Source organism: Mytilus californianus, unplaced genomic scaffold (assembly GCF_021869535.1).
Source record: "Mytilus californianus isolate M0D057914Y unplaced genomic scaffold, xbMytCali1.0.p SCAF_4, whole genome shotgun sequence".
Taxonomy (NCBI): Eukaryota; Metazoa; Mollusca; class Bivalvia; order Mytilida; family Mytilidae; genus Mytilus; species Mytilus californianus.
The window spans coordinates 97,053,352-97,069,455 of NW_026262690.1; the positions used below are offsets into that span (position 1 = coordinate 97,053,352).

The window sequence follows — 16,104 nt, forward strand, 5'->3', positions numbered from 1 at the left end:
CTGAATTGTGTTTCAAATCTTAAATTTAAGTATCCCTTTGTTGCGTTTACGTCATGGAAAGTAATAAGATGCATTATACACTTCATATGATGCGTCAATTTTAAGTAAAGCCATATGTCAGTTAGCTCTTAGATCTATTTTCCTAATGCTTGTAGTTTAAAGGTTTGGTTGGCTTACTTGCTTTGTTTGCATAAATATTTACGGCCCCGCCTATCTATTGATTGCAGATGTCAATCTTAATTACAATGCATGATCAAACATTTATACAAACAAAGCAAGCAAGCCAACCAAACCTTTAAACTACAAGCATTAGGAAAATAGCTCTAAGGAATTCTAGATTTTCGATTTTGGTCCGTCCGTAAGTTCTATATACATACCGTTGAAGTATATTCTGTTTTAATTTTCATAATTTACAATTTCTTACACTTAAATATGGTAGTCCTATGTTTGCTATTAGACATGTGCAGAAAGTCGTCTATATATACTGAAACTCAATAACCTACCGTGAATAAATATAGAGGGGTCGTATCAAAATGTTGGAATATTCTGAATAAGTATTGAATGGATTTCATTTTAAACTTGTCAGGAAAACAATTTGAAAAATATTGTATTTGTATTTAATTTTTTTGATGTACGAGAGAAACGGCGGCTTTGAAATTGTGTAATAATCAAATCAAATCAAATAATTTTATTGGTGTAAATTCCAATACAGGAATGATACCAGCTGACATTTACAAAATACAAATACAAAAACAGACAAAAATAAACAAAAAACAAATATACAGAGATATATTTTCTCAATGATAAGAGACACATATTTTATATCTACATTGCGTGGAGGTGTTATTCATACTATATTATCACTTCAAGCTATTACAATAAGCTTTAATACTACAACAGTTCTTAACAACATTATGTTTGCTTTAAATGAATGTTCAAATTATACATATCGCTTATTCCAGCTACATATACAGTACAAATGTCAGCATCATTACTTTTCAAAATGAACTTGTTCAGACATATTAACAAAAGATGGAACTATATCACTTAAATTACAAAAGAGTATATTTCTATTAAATTCTAACGCTTTACATTTAATGAGGAAATGGAATTCATCTTCAATTCCATCCTTGCAAAGTGGACAAATTCTCTGTTCTAAAGGCGTTCTAGTATATCTACCAACTCCTATTAGTAATTTGCTATTACTAATTCTAATTTTTACCATTTTAGAAATAACATTTTTGTTAAGGTCCAGTAGGAGATATTTTTCTAATTCGTAATTATTTTTAAGTTTGCGATACGTTCTTAGTTTATTACCATGACTATCTTTATTAGAGTCACAAAAAGAGCTTGTTTCCAGGATTTTATGAATTCCTCCTCTAATTTCTTTTGAACTGAAAAAAGTAATTTTGTCTTTTACATGGTATTTTGATTTTCCCAAACATGCTGAAAAACCAAGTTTACCTAATAATACTTTTATTTTACTACAAAAACCATTAGACATGTTAAAGTTTTCACTGTATGCTTTCTTCACCATACTCTCGCTATTCATATTAATGATATGAATCCAGAAATTAATTGTATTTTTAAGGGCTGACAATGTAAGTGGGAATAAACCTAATTCAGCAAGTACAGCATTATTCACAGCACCTTAATATTTGATTCAGTAATCGATTATTTCTGCTAGCCTTCCTTATGCCTCAGCTGGTATATAGTCAGTATATCAAATTGTAGTTTTTCAAAATATGGTATCTCTGACTTTTCCTCTTTCAATTAAATACTATGAAAATTGACAGAAAAAAAACGCATCACTCTTGAATGTTTGTGTGGAAGCGAATAAAATAGTTGCGTTAAATCTTTGCAAAAAACTCCATTAACCTGATATTCTAAGCATACTATAAAACTCCGGATATTTACTATTTATATATATTTATAGGTTTAAACGATGATGAGAATTTGATATCGCTTGATATCAACTAGAGTTATTTAATTTCAATATAACAATATACGAGACTATGACACAATTTTAAATTAGGCTGTTCATACTGATCACCAAAATTTTAACAATAGTAATACATCATGAATTACTAGTGGAGCAGGAGTCGGTTTAACAAAAAACTTACGACTAAGATTGATCGTAAGTTTACTGAATTGTTCATGACTTACGATCAATCTCAGTCGTAAGTTTTTTGTGAAACCGATTCCAGGAACTGCTGGTCCTTCCGGTACACACGAGTTTACCCCAATACTTGCTGGGATAAGTGTTGCTCAAACATATATTAGGGTTAGAGAATTTACATGTATGGTTTATAAATATGGTAGTTTATGATTATACATTTATAAATCCGCTATATTGTATGATGTTTTATCACCGGGTATGACCCCTCAATGGATTTTAATACAAGGAAAACGGCTGGTGTCACTAGCGGAACAGGATCTGCTCCTCGCTTGGGAGCAACTGGGTTTACCCCCGTTTTTTTGGGGGGTTGGGTTCGTGTTGCTCGATCTTTAGTTTTGCTGTGCAGTGTTTTGTGGACTGGTGTTTGTCTACCATTCGTTTTCCTTTTGGAGGACAAAATTCAGTTCAACTTTGACTATTTTTTTGGATTTCAAATTTGGGAAATTTCAAGCCCATGTTATCTTAAATCACGATGTACAACTGACTGTTAGATTGGGTTTTTAACGACCTTGACTGGCTATAAAGCCCTCGCACGGTCGGTTGAGGTTGCTGATGATGAGGGTGGTATTTTACGACCTTGAGGTGGTTTACTTATGGGTTTTTTTAACGACCTTGACTGGCTATAAAGCCCTCGCACGGTCGGTTGAGGTGTCTGGGTGTCTTCCTCCATCTTGGATTTTGAAGTAGCAGATAACAATTGGTCTAGATCTTTAATGAAATGTGCAAATTTTGAGAGAAGTATGTAATTCATGTATAAGACTTTTCATGATAACATAGAAAATTATGTGTTTTATCATATTTACGGCTGTATTTTCTAAAAAACACAATATTTTTGTTTGATTCATTTTTTTTTCAACTTTGCCACATAAGGGGAGATAACTCAGATAGTAGTAACGTAATTTTTATAATAGAAAGTGTTTTGAATTTACCTATTTTAATATGTAGCAAGAAAACAAGTCCGGTGACCCCATTTTTTCTTTTTCTTATCTGAAAGCATGTTATAAGAGCTATCTGCTCACATTTTGTCTTAAAATTCTATGGTGTAGTTTTCTTTTTATCACACAAAATTGGATTTTCCATGCATAATCTATACAAAATCTGACAATTTTGCACAAACTGTAGTGTGAAAATAAGTCCGGTGACCCATACTTTTTATTATATTTTGGAAAAAGGCATGATAAAAACTACATTTTGACAAATTATCAAAAAATTCTATGGATTTTAATTAAGACCCCAATTCACCTTAATAGAAAATACCAAATGTACGATATCGAAGTCTTTTCTTTTACAAACAATAAGTTCTTATTTTTAAGTTTATATAGACGAAGAAAGACTTCTCATTTTATATATTTATCAATATCATTATTTTTTTTCTCTCGTAAAGTTCAGGACTGGGTTGCACAAAGGTCTTTTAAATCTAAACGTGGTTTAAAGTTAAACAGTAATTAAAATTAGACTCTCAATAAGTTAAAGAAGACTTTAAAAACCGTTGCACAAAGCGTAATTAGTCCCACTTTTAACTAAATGTAAATTAAAATGAGAACTCGTACTTAAACCTTGTTTAAATTCCAATTTTGCAATATTCATTCCTTCACGTGCATTTTCGCGATTTTCGCGATTTTTATCAAGAACAAAATGGCCGAGTTTCCAGACGACATTGATAAGAAAAAAAGATCTTTAAACTGGGATTCAGCGGAGATGACCATGCTGCAACAGTTGGTCAATGACAATATTACTGTTTTACGGAGCAAATTGACTAATTCAATCACAAATTCCAAGAAAAACGGCATTTAAACATTATTTAACTCTAATAAACATTTGTGCAACAGAAATAACGTTCACTTAATTTTAATTGAGGTTTAAAATATATTTAACTAATACTTAAAGTTAAATGACGTTTGTGCAACCCAGTACAGAATATTTGCAGTTTTAAAACACACATGAAAATCGTGCAAATTCGCGCAAATGTAGGTCGCCCGAATTTACAATAGAGAAGAATACCTATGTCTACATCCCAAATGAAATAAAACATACAGCTTCTGTGGTCACTGTACAATTTGAACCAACCCTTTTCATTGATCACATTTGGTGCCAACGTTTTTAATTATCTTATCCAAAATCTTTATCAAGTGATCCCCCCTTCTCCTTGGGACCAAGCTGTGCTGTGGTTATATATAAATAAGAAGATGTGGTATGAGTGCCAATGAGACAACTATCCATCCATGTCACAATGTGTAAAAAGTAAAAAATTATAGGTCAAAGTACGACCTTCAACACGGAGCCTTGGCTCACACCGAACAGCAAGCTATAAAGGGCCCCAAAATGACTAGTGTAAAACAATTTAAACAGGAAAACCAACGGTCTTATCTATATAAAAAACGAGAAACGAGAAACACTTATGAACCACACCAATAAACGACAACCACTGAACAACAGGCTCCTGACTTAGGACAGGTGCATAAAAATGCAGCGTATTAGTCTGTTGATTGAGATCTGCCTTAGTGTGGTCAGGAGATCTCAAATAACGACCGAGAAATATTTTAACAATGAAATAAACTATTAATCTGCTTATTTCATGAATAATAAAACTTTTTTTTTAAAGAAGCAAGAGTATTCCACAACTTTATTTAATTTCGGTAAACTGTTTCATTTTCGAGCTCCATTATATATAAACCTCTTCTATATTAAAAATATATCAAAGCACCATATGTAATAGCGGGTTGGTAAATGTATCTTGTCTAACCCTTAGACATCAAACACCGTGACCTAATTCATTAACTATCGATACAAGTAAATGTTGTTACCCTAATATTGGTTTTAGCTTTCCTGATAAAGGTAAACCAACAAAAGTGCTTCGGACGCACGAAATTTAAAAGTGATATTTTCTATTTTGTTGTTTTGAATAATTAATGAGTGTAAATTTAGAGATATCTGAAAATCAGAAAATTCCACACTTTTCGAAAACTTTTACCATTAGCTATGCTATTGTTTTTTTCATATGGCATCAATCTGATAAAAATTCAGATTTATCGTAACTCGCCCACTTGTATCACATGAGCATTACGAAATCGGGGATTTAATATATTCTAGTTAGATTGATTTTGGCATATACATACCAAATTCTAATATTTGTCTCTCTCTGGCAATCTTCCACTTTTCTTAGTCTTATTTGATAAATCATAAAATACCTTGATCTTTAAATAGATGTCGTTTTTGAAGACCCTTTCTAACTTTTATTCTGTTTTCATTTTAACAAAAAGATGATGTATAATAAACACATTAGAGTTTAATTTTATGTAAACATATCAAACAAACAAATATTATCTGTTCATCTAAACGGAACACCAGTTGAACATCAAATTCATCAAGGATGTAAGAAATTTCATTGTATATGTCGTGAGAATTAAATAGCAAAACATTGATTTTTGAATAATTAATCTTCGATCCACTCATTCATTACATCTAAGTGCAAATTTTAAAATTTGAAATTTACATTTACAAATAAATAAACATACAGACTATCTCCCCATCTACCAATCAATAGGATACAAATGTTTCTGAAGTTCTTCTTACGCCCGTGGTCTTATTAATATTGATAGGGATTTCAATTGTTTTGTATAAAACTACCCCGTATTTTATATCATTGACTTGTCTGGTAAAATTTCGAATTAATGTTATACACTTTGGTACCATGGTTTTATTGCATTTCAGACGTCAGTCACCAAGTTAAGCTGTAACGGTGGTTATTCAAACCAGATTTTTGATGTCTTGATAAAGGTTTAACTTTTAACTTTTCAGATTCACAAACAAACCAGAAATTAGGGAAAGGGACGTCATATATACAGCAGAAAGACGTTCAAATATTTTCTCACTTAAATACAAACTCATTTTGTACAATCATCCAAAGACCAGAACCATACTAAAGCTCATTTAAAGTGAAATGCAAATAAAATTGATGTAAATTATCACAATATTGACAAGTTTCCCTTTCAAAAGAGTTTTATAAAGATGCATTAGCCGTTAATAGTACGTACAACGGAAAGTTATCGATTTAACTTGTTGTTAATCAGAAGACTATACCGGATTAATTGGATTTTAATGAATATTTCATCGCGTCCTTGTTATTCCCTTCCAACATCATGATCAAAATGCAAAGATGAATATATATGAATAAATCTGGTAAGGTTTATGTTAAAATAACGATCGCAGAACATGGAAACCATTTTGTATAGTCATTTCACAGATGAAATGAACACTGGTTGTGGTGAATAAGTTATAAGACAGACATACTTTAGTATCTAAGATATAAGGACATTTAACAACTTCCGACTTACAACTTCATTCGTTAATTAGATGCTTAAAAAGAACAAACTTATCAAATACAATTATGTTTCCACACCGAATCACCCCTTGTTTTTCCCCTCAAAACAGTTAAGGCTTTATTAAAAAGATAATTAAATTTCCAATGAAAAATCAATCGACTTGATGATTTTCCTTCTTACAAGGACCGAAGTAGAGAACGGCATCAGTTACCAAAGAGAAAAACAGAATTTTGTCAGTTCCTAATGTTCGATGGCATATGCGAATATGGAATATGAGAAACATTGATGAAAGTCAACTGGGAATATATCCTCTAATGACAAAGTATTGTATAAATCTACGAAGGGTTGTAGATTTTTAAAAATTAAAATGATGGAAAATAGCATTCGTCACAACTCGGCCGATTCCGTACCTTCATCTAAGGATAGAAGGAGAGTAGCGGATTCACCCGAGGATTGCCGATTGGGAAAATAGCTGAATTTTCAACCTTTAAAATCCAACTAAATACCAAATATCTATAAATTGAAGCAATGAAAAACAATCGATAACACGAGCATGCAAAGAATGCACCACGTAACAATTCTCTAAACTCCAAGTAATTTTGTCTCTATATGTATACAAGTCAAGTCTCTATATAATTGTAGAATAAATCCTGCTTTTGTTCATAATTATCGGTTTGTTTGAATATTATACTGTTCTCTACCAGGTTTTCTATGGGGTTACATTTTCTCGTCCTAATTTTGATAAAAGAAAGAATACGGGTTCGATAAATATGAGACCATGCAGAGTCTCCCGAAATACTGAGAAATAACCAAATATTTAGAGGAACAGCTTTTTTATTGTTATTCTTCATGTCAACAGCAGTTGAAGAATTCATAACAATGAACTCATCTCACTCCAACGGAAAAGGGAAATACCTGCGCTCCTACCATTAAACGGCACGTAAATATAAGTACAATGCTTATGGTTTGACAACATCGAGCATTACGATTGTTTAAAATTATTCTGTTTTGGTTATTTCATTAAGATCTTTGTGTGTTAAGTTCTTGGTATAATTAACTGGCTTTGGTTACGCTGTTTCTTTTATCAATTTAAATGTCTTACACTGTAATTTTTGGGGTCATTAAAGCAATTATTGCAGATATTATATTATCTATTATGAAAGATTTGATAGATTATTCCAACTGCACACCTTTGTACATGCATATTATTAAATATAAGGTTATACAAGATCTCTTTTTCTACAAATAAGGTTTTTTTTTCGAATAAAATTTCAAGACAGAAGTATTAATTTGATTGTTCTTTAAACTAACCACAGTAACAGTTTACAAATAATACAAAAGTTTACTAAGAAATGGTATTTGATAAATTAATGATATAAGAAAAAATAGTCTCCATCGATGATCATGTTCGGATGGGTGCAAAGTACAATGTTATCTCTTTGTACAATGTTATCTCTTTGTTTAGAATATAATCAAACCTGTTACTGTTATCCAGGCGTTTAAAAATTCAAAACACAATTTGCTGCTTGACTGGTTATTTTATTTGAAATGCACATTTGTATAAGTTTAAAAAAATTAAAAATCAAATGAAGGAATTCATTGACGGTATGATTCAGACTCAAAAGATTTCCAAAAAATAAACTTTGTCAAAAATTAAAAAAAAACTTATAAAGAAATTAAAATATTCAAAAATATGAATAATCTTATAATGATCTAATAAACATACACTTCTATAACCTTTAAATATTTCACTTGCATAAGGCCTTATTAATATTAATTAACCATGATTGGACAAAAAGTTTTATTTATTTAAAAACCCTTTGAACGTATATGTATTGATGCAAATACAATTCTATTACATTCAGACAACCACAATAATTATTTCATAGCGCCATTCATTTATCTATTTATATTGAAAAGTCAGAGAAATATTTTTCTTAAGAGGAATGTCATATTACTTCCCTCCTGTGAAGTATCGCATTTTCTTATATTTTGCAAACAATGTCTTTTAGAAGAAAATATGTCACAAGAAAATAAAACTATACTGTAATACGATTAAGGTATATTTTAAGATGAAGTTTAAAGCATCTGCATTAATAATACTGTATATAGATGAAGGATAACACACATAGGTTTTTTTCAATCTTTTGTAATTTTATAATTAAAACACGTTTGAGTTGTTGGTGAAAATCAATCCATATTTATCATTCTTTAAAGAAATGTCACGGAATGATAAAAATCTTCTTCTCGTGATACTTTAAGTATTTGATATCATGTAAATAAGTGTTAAATATAGTTGTAAGAGATGGAACAATTCCTTAATATAGAATACACTAAAAACGTCAAAAACCTAATCGTATAAGAATAAAGTTACATTATATAAATTATAATATATTATTTTTCACATGCACACGAAAAAAGTTAAATCATTTATCAAGCAATTCATGATAATGAGATTAAATATAAAAAAGGAGATGTGGTGTGATGACAACTATCCACCAAAGACCAAAGGACAAGGATATAGATAACTACAGATAATGACCTTCAGCAATGGTAAAACCCATGTTCTTGGATAACTACAGATAATAGCCTTCAGTAATGGTGAAACCCATGTTCTTGGATAACTATAGATAATGGCCTTCAACAATGGTGAAACCCATGTTCTTGGATAACTACAGATAATGACATTCAGCAATGGTGAAACCCATGTTCTTGAATAAGTACAGAAAATGACCTTCAGCAATGGTGAAACCCATGTTCTTGAGTAACTACAGATAATGACCTTCAACAATGGTAAAACACATGTTCTTGAGTAACTACAGATAATTCGGCAATGGTGAAACCCATGTTCTGGATAACTACAGATAATGACCTTCAGCAATGTTGAAATCCATGTTCTTGGGTAACTGCAGATAATGACCTTCAGCAATAGTGAAACCCATGTTCTTGGGTAACTACAGATAATAGCCTTCAGCATTGGTGAAACCCATGTTCTTGAGGAACGTTGCACGTATATATTATCTCTAATACAATCTAAGATGTGGCATGATTGCAAATGAGACAACGATCTAATAGAGTCAAAATGACGTAGAGTTAAGAAACTATAGGTCACCTTAAAGAGCAAGCACTCCAATATGGAGATAATTAACGATTTCGTCAAAATTTGACTTATTTGTAGGTCTTACTGATAATTTTTGTTATCAAAAGTGTCTATCTATCATAGTTTTTAAGATAATAGGCAAATACACTTAAAATGTATAAACATCGTCATTAAAGAGCAATAACTCCAATAAATAGTCAAATGACGATTTTGTTCATTTTACTTATTTGAAGATCTTGTCTTGATGACATTGATCATTGTTTTGATATTTAAAGTGTCTAGCTATCTATTAAAGAGCAAGCACTCCAATATGGGGTCTTAATAACGATTTCGGGAAAATTTGACTTATTTGTAGATCTTTGTCTTGCTGATCATTTTTGCCATTAAAAGTGTCTATCTATCATAGTTTTCAAGTTAATAGGCAAAGACAATAAAAATGGGTAAAAATCGTCATTGAAGAGCAATAACCCCAATAAATAGTCACATGACGATTTCAGTAAATATCACTTGGAAATTGCTTGACTCATCAGATTAGCACGAAGAACAAAACAACTAATATAAACACAAAGAGTACCGATCTAAGAGTATATGCATTTACTGAAAGCAAGTTCAAAATTAATATCAGCTAATTAATAAATTATGTTCTCCATGACTTAAGTCTCAATCCGTACACATCCAACGGATTTTATTAAAGTCGACATTGAGAACTTTGTTTTCAATGTATTGAAGACAATTCGGTTGGTAAAAAAAATGTCTCTACTTCCCAAATCATTGACGTTTTTATCTCAACGTCGAGTGTATTTAAGCTCAAACCAGAGTTCTATCATATCAATTACTCCCTCCTTTTTAAAGGCAGATTAGTTAGGAATGATTTGTTTGAATTTTATCAGACCAATCTTTTATCTATTCTTGGATTTTTTTGTCAATGGAATTTATGAATAGGAATTTTAAAATCAACAATGATTTGCACCTAATTAAATAAGTTGTTGTTACTATTTGTCTTTAATTCAAAAAGATGCATCATATCTTTAAGCTTCGTACTATAATACTATAACAAAGAGCTCCGTTTCTGAATTGATTATGTAGTGCCATTAAAAATATGGACAAATTTATGTAAAAACATTCATTAATTCAGTTTGACAGCTTCAGACGTCCTCATTTTTTTACGTTTTGTAACTGAACCAAATCACTATTTTGCCTTCACATTCATGACACCTTTTTAAAAGTATTTTTTCTCCCTAATTGCTGTAAAACAGAGGCGAAAGATACCAAAGGGACATTCAAACTCATAAGTCGAAAATAAACTGACAACGCCATATTAAAAAATAAATAAAAAGACAAAAACAAAATAAAAACAAAAAAAAACAAAAAACAAACAACAGTATACAAAACGCATTACAGAAAACTAAAGACTGAGCGACACGAATCACACAAAAAAACGGGAGTGATGTCAGGTGTTCCAGAATGGTAAGCAGATCCTGCTCCACACGTGGACTTCGTGTGGTGATAAGTCTAATTCGTTAGATCACATTCGAGGAAAAAGAGGAAGGGATTGTGGTTATACCGATTGGAACATATCCGTCGGCATCTGTGAAACAGATATTCCATGATGGTCAAACAACTCGTGAGGGCGTCCGTAAAATAATCGAAGGGACGATTTCAACTTCACCATTTGGAACTCTCGGTTTAATAGCTTCCTTGTGAGCAGCAACACTCTATCAAGGAAATCATGATAGGAAACACAAACCCTGGAATATCGTATCAACTGGGAGATATATACTCCGTATGCAGGCGCTACTGGAATGCTGCTACATAAAAATGGAAAGTTCACAATTGGGAAGCTGAAATCATATCTTTTGTCGTAAAGTTTTGTTCTCAACCGACCGTCATTGTCAATTTCTAGATGTTATAATTTAATGCATAAACCATGATGAAATAAACTTGGAAGGTATATAAATATTAGTAAGAACTGTCCTCACTATAGGGACTAGATACAGAAATATTAAAACATCATAAGCAACACGACGAGTTCCATTAGTGGAGTAGAAACTGTTTACCCTTCAGGGGCACATAAGTTCACCCTCGGTCGAGGAGTTCATCCTCGTTCGTGTTGATCAATATTGTCTTTTTTTCATTGGCCATGGTGTTGTCTATCTTTGACATATGGTTTTTGATTGCCCCTCTGATATCTTTTAATTCTTTGGTATTTTTTAATTAAGGAATCCATTAAAGAGTAGGCATTTTGTGATATCATCTGCAACCCATAAGCAGAGTAGTGGAATGATTGTACCAGCACTTGATTTTTTTTGTATTTTGATATATATAGAACTTTCGTCAGACAACAGCATTGTTAGCTTGTTTTACGACTGATGCAAACAGAAAACCAATGTGATATTCTCATAGTAGAACGGTTTTGTTCAATGTTGCTTTCAAAATGTTTAATGTGATAATCAAACTGATTCCTTTTGAAGAAAGAATCCAACGATCTTTAACAGTTTTTCCCTTCTACACTTTGCAGTAAGAAGAGGAACAACGGGTGTAATTTATGCACATTTCTAATGTTCTTTAAAAGCAAATATAACAAAAATGTGAGTCAATTAAATATTTCTTCAATGAAAAATTTAGTATAAAAATACTAGAAGGAAATTTATTGAAGTCGTTCAATAACCAAGTATGGATTACGATAAAAATAAAAGTTGAAAGAACAATTGAAGGATTGATTCTATTTAGAATAAACATCATTGAAGACGTCTGAACTCGCCAAACTTGTATACTACTCTACTTTATGACAAATTAAAACCCCGTTTGAACAATAATACATATTTTTATTGCAAAAATGTCAATTAGAGATACCATTCAACTCAGTTTCTAAAGAGATACGATTCAACTTAGTTTCTAAATAAATTTAAAAAAAAATGCCTTAACTTGGTTCCCTGAAAAATTAGTTACCAATATACTTAGTCTCTGATTTACAACTACATAATTCTTTTTTCGGTGATCGAATTTTAAAATAATCAAATTTTCACCCAAATCATTTAGATTTATGCTTGCAATGTAAACATTTTGGTAAAGGGAATACATATATATTGAAGAATTTAATTCACGCGTTACGTTCAACTCTTTTCTTAAAGATCTAACAAAACTGACCTCGTGAATGAAGATTAATCAATGTATATAAAACAACTGCTGTACCAAATATTTATCAAGATCTCTTTTTTAGAATTTCTTCAGACATATCAGATATATCAGCTGAGGTTTAGTGTCAGTTCTCGTCTTGCTCCTCATTTGTAGCACTAGCTGAGTCCATTCCATATAATGGTTCATTCTTAATGAGATGATCGTCTATTTAGCACGTTTAATGGTTTTCATGCATTGAGTACAGTATAACACCTTTTTTTTTGTTAGTTTTAATCGTTTCGTGGCAATTCTTCAAAATCAAAACGGATTTGATATTTTGAAATAGTATGCAACTCCTGCTATACATTAATATAACATTACATCAATAAATAAATCTTAATCGAATGATTTTTTACTTTCGTCAGTAATATAAAAGACCTTTAAGGGAAAATTAACAACTCGAATCATTTATCCAACACTTAAAACACATATATTTATCAAAACTTGTAAACAAATAAGTAAACAAACACGTTAACAAAGATCGTTTTCCTCCAATTGTAGCTGAATTGCTGGATCAAGTCGTAAATATCTGCATCGTTTTAATTTTTCAACTTCGTCTGGTGTTAAAAGTTTCACAGTTTTTGCTGTTCTTTTAAATCCAAGTCTAATCTCCTCTGTTGTTTCTAATATTCTGTCTTTTCGTTCTTTTTCCTTTTCTGCGACAGTTTGTGCTTTCTTTGATTTCACTCTGAACGGATCCGGTTTATTCATATTTGCAAAGTATGTAGTTTTCTTTGTTGGATCAGTACGTTTCCTGTAAAGTCGTCTTTCTATGCTGTCAACAGAATCACAGATCACCATATTCTGTTTATGCGCTGTTTTCACTAAATCTCCAAAAATTTTGCCTTTGTTTAATTCCATGTTTGTTTTTGAATAACATACTTGAAGCTTTCGAAGTCCCGGTTTTGCCGGTGTTAAATACTGACTGGCTTTGGCAAATACTTTGCTCTGTCCATGTAGAAATGACTTGGACCGTTCTAGTCGTGAGTCATAATAAGAGTTAAGGTTACTTATAATCTTCATTTTCTTCTGATAGGAATCGCTGCATGATGTCTGTGCTTCATCAGGAAATTTGATATTAACTGTTCTTTTTATTGGGGAAGACTGGCATCTCTGTAATTTCCCATACACAGCTCTGGGTTGATGACTTTTGTTTTTGACATTATTGTTTTGACTCTCAACACATAAATGAGAATTTCCGTTTAAATCTATATGATTTGATTCCGTCCATTTTTTTCGTTTGTATGAAGAGACACTTTTAAGAATTGACTTCCGTTCTTCTGATTGTGCATCAGATGCTGATGATACAAGAGAACAGGTGCTTCTGGGAGAACAAGGCGAGAAGCGAATGTCATTATCACATTGCTGCAAATGTGTATTCCTCATTAAACTCGCTATATCATCTACGGTGCAGATCTTCTTTATTTTTGGCGAGTTAGCAGGATGGTCTTCCAAATTACTGTCTTCCTCAAGAAAACCTGAATCGGACCGAATATCTAGAGAATTATGTGACAACATACCTTCACTGTCAACTGGCACATAAGAATTAATAGTGTTTCAAGTATAGTGTATGACTTTAAAATGCTGGTCCAATACAGTTATAAATCTGATTATTAGTACATTAAGATACAATAATTGCATAGAGGAAGCAAAAACACTTAAATATTACATAGATATTCGGACCGTTCCTTTAGGATCAGTATAAGATCATAAATTATTACTACTTCACAAACTAATTTCTCCTTTTAAAGTTGTAAATCTTTCAACAGTCCATAAAACTCCTGATATTTATACTATATCTGCAATATATTGCATACTTGAGGGTTATATGTCCCTCAATAAACAAAGCCAGATAAACTCTTAGATTTACTTCTGGTAAACTTTACTGGTTAAACTTTAGCATTTATTAACGGTTTTCAAAATTTCAAAGCACAGTTTTATTGAGAGTAAAACGGTAGAAATTATTTATCATGTGATGTGGAAAGTTTATATTAACTAAATTACTTTATACAGACTAAAGTTAATTATTAAATTATTGACTAACAGTAATTCGAAAGTTTTTCCATTGTGCTCGTTTCATGAACAAATAATATCAATGCAATGATTTTAGTTCATTGCAAAGTAATATTACTGCATTGAAAAAAGCAATAAATCGACTTGAAATTCCTTTGAAAATGTGTTTATATTAACCAAAAGAACACGTTCAAATTCATGAAAAGACCACGTTTCAGTAGATTGTACTTAAAAAGCCTATTTAGGGGGATAGTATAGAAGTCCGACATTCTTATTATAGTATTGCGTTTTGATTACTGTTCAACCTCAACTTCATAAGAAACTCTTATCGATTAAATAATCGCATAATCTAATATGAATTCTTCAGCAGCGACTCACGTAGCTTCATCTAGCGTTAAAGTTTTAGCATTTCTCTGTTGACATTTCCATCAGTGTCTGAATACCTGATAATTTATCAGCAGTTCATCGACTCATTCTCCAGTTTCTGATTTGCTTAGATGTGTTTTGCTGACTTCCTATGCTTCTGCCTCCATTTAAAATGTTCAGCAATTCTGTCCCAACCATTTCCTTTGATGACTTGCTTATATAAATTTGATATATTGGATTGACTGGAAGATTTCTAGCTGTGTTCAGTAGATATTGAGCTAAATATTTTATTAGATAAAATCTAAAGTGGTTCGGTTGCTTGTTAGTTGCTTAACTGACACTTGTGATGAACGGGAAAAAGTTTAACAGGCCAGGTAGCCATTGACCTTTAATGATAGTATTAAGGTAAAATCAAACAATAAAAGATATAATGCAATCTGAATCATATTAAGGCCAGTTTGGCGCAATTCTCTTTAACCCTCTATATTAGAAAAGACGTAAAGAATTTGAAAAGAGGTTTCACTGATCATTTTGGAAAATCTTATACTAGTACACAACTTGAATGGACCATGAACAGTGTATCACTGCCAGCAATACTTAGAGTAGAAATGATCCGATTGGCCACTTGAATTGGGAAGAAAACTAAATTGGTAAAAATTTAAAAAAAATAAGAATATGTGGTATAATTGCCAATGAGACATTGTTTGCCGGAACATGTAAAACAAATTGCCATTCAAGTATAAAAGTGTGCTACAAAAATACCGAACTCTAAGGCAAATTAAAAAAGGGGAAGTCTTGGAAAATGTTTTAAACGTTAGTTCTCGTTAACTATTTAAAACTGTTATTTTGGCTAGTTTACACTTTACTGTCGTGATCCTATATCTGAAAGGGATCTATGCACAGTCTTTTTTTTGTGTGTTTTTGTCATTTTTTTAGCGTAAACTTTC

The 16,104-nt window shown here is 31.5% G+C and overlaps 1 protein-coding gene across 1 annotated transcript; it reads right to left on the reverse strand.

Annotated features, from left to right (window-relative positions):
• Nucleotides 1-12,365: 12,365 nt before the first annotated feature.
• On the reverse strand, nt 12,366-14,333 carry LOC127698976 (uncharacterized). The gene has a single exon (XM_052202763.1). The coding sequence runs from the start codon at nt 14,294-14,296 to the stop codon at nt 13,250-13,252; it is 1,047 nt and encodes a 348-aa protein (XP_052058723.1). The 5' UTR covers nt 14,297-14,333; the 3' UTR covers nt 12,366-13,249.
• Nucleotides 14,334-16,104: the final 1,771 nt, after the last annotated feature.

Coding starts and splice junctions, on each gene's coding strand:
- LOC127698976 (XM_052202763.1), bottom strand. CDS start 14,296: ATGTTGTCACATAATTCTCTAGATATTCGGTCCGATTCAGGTTTTCTT.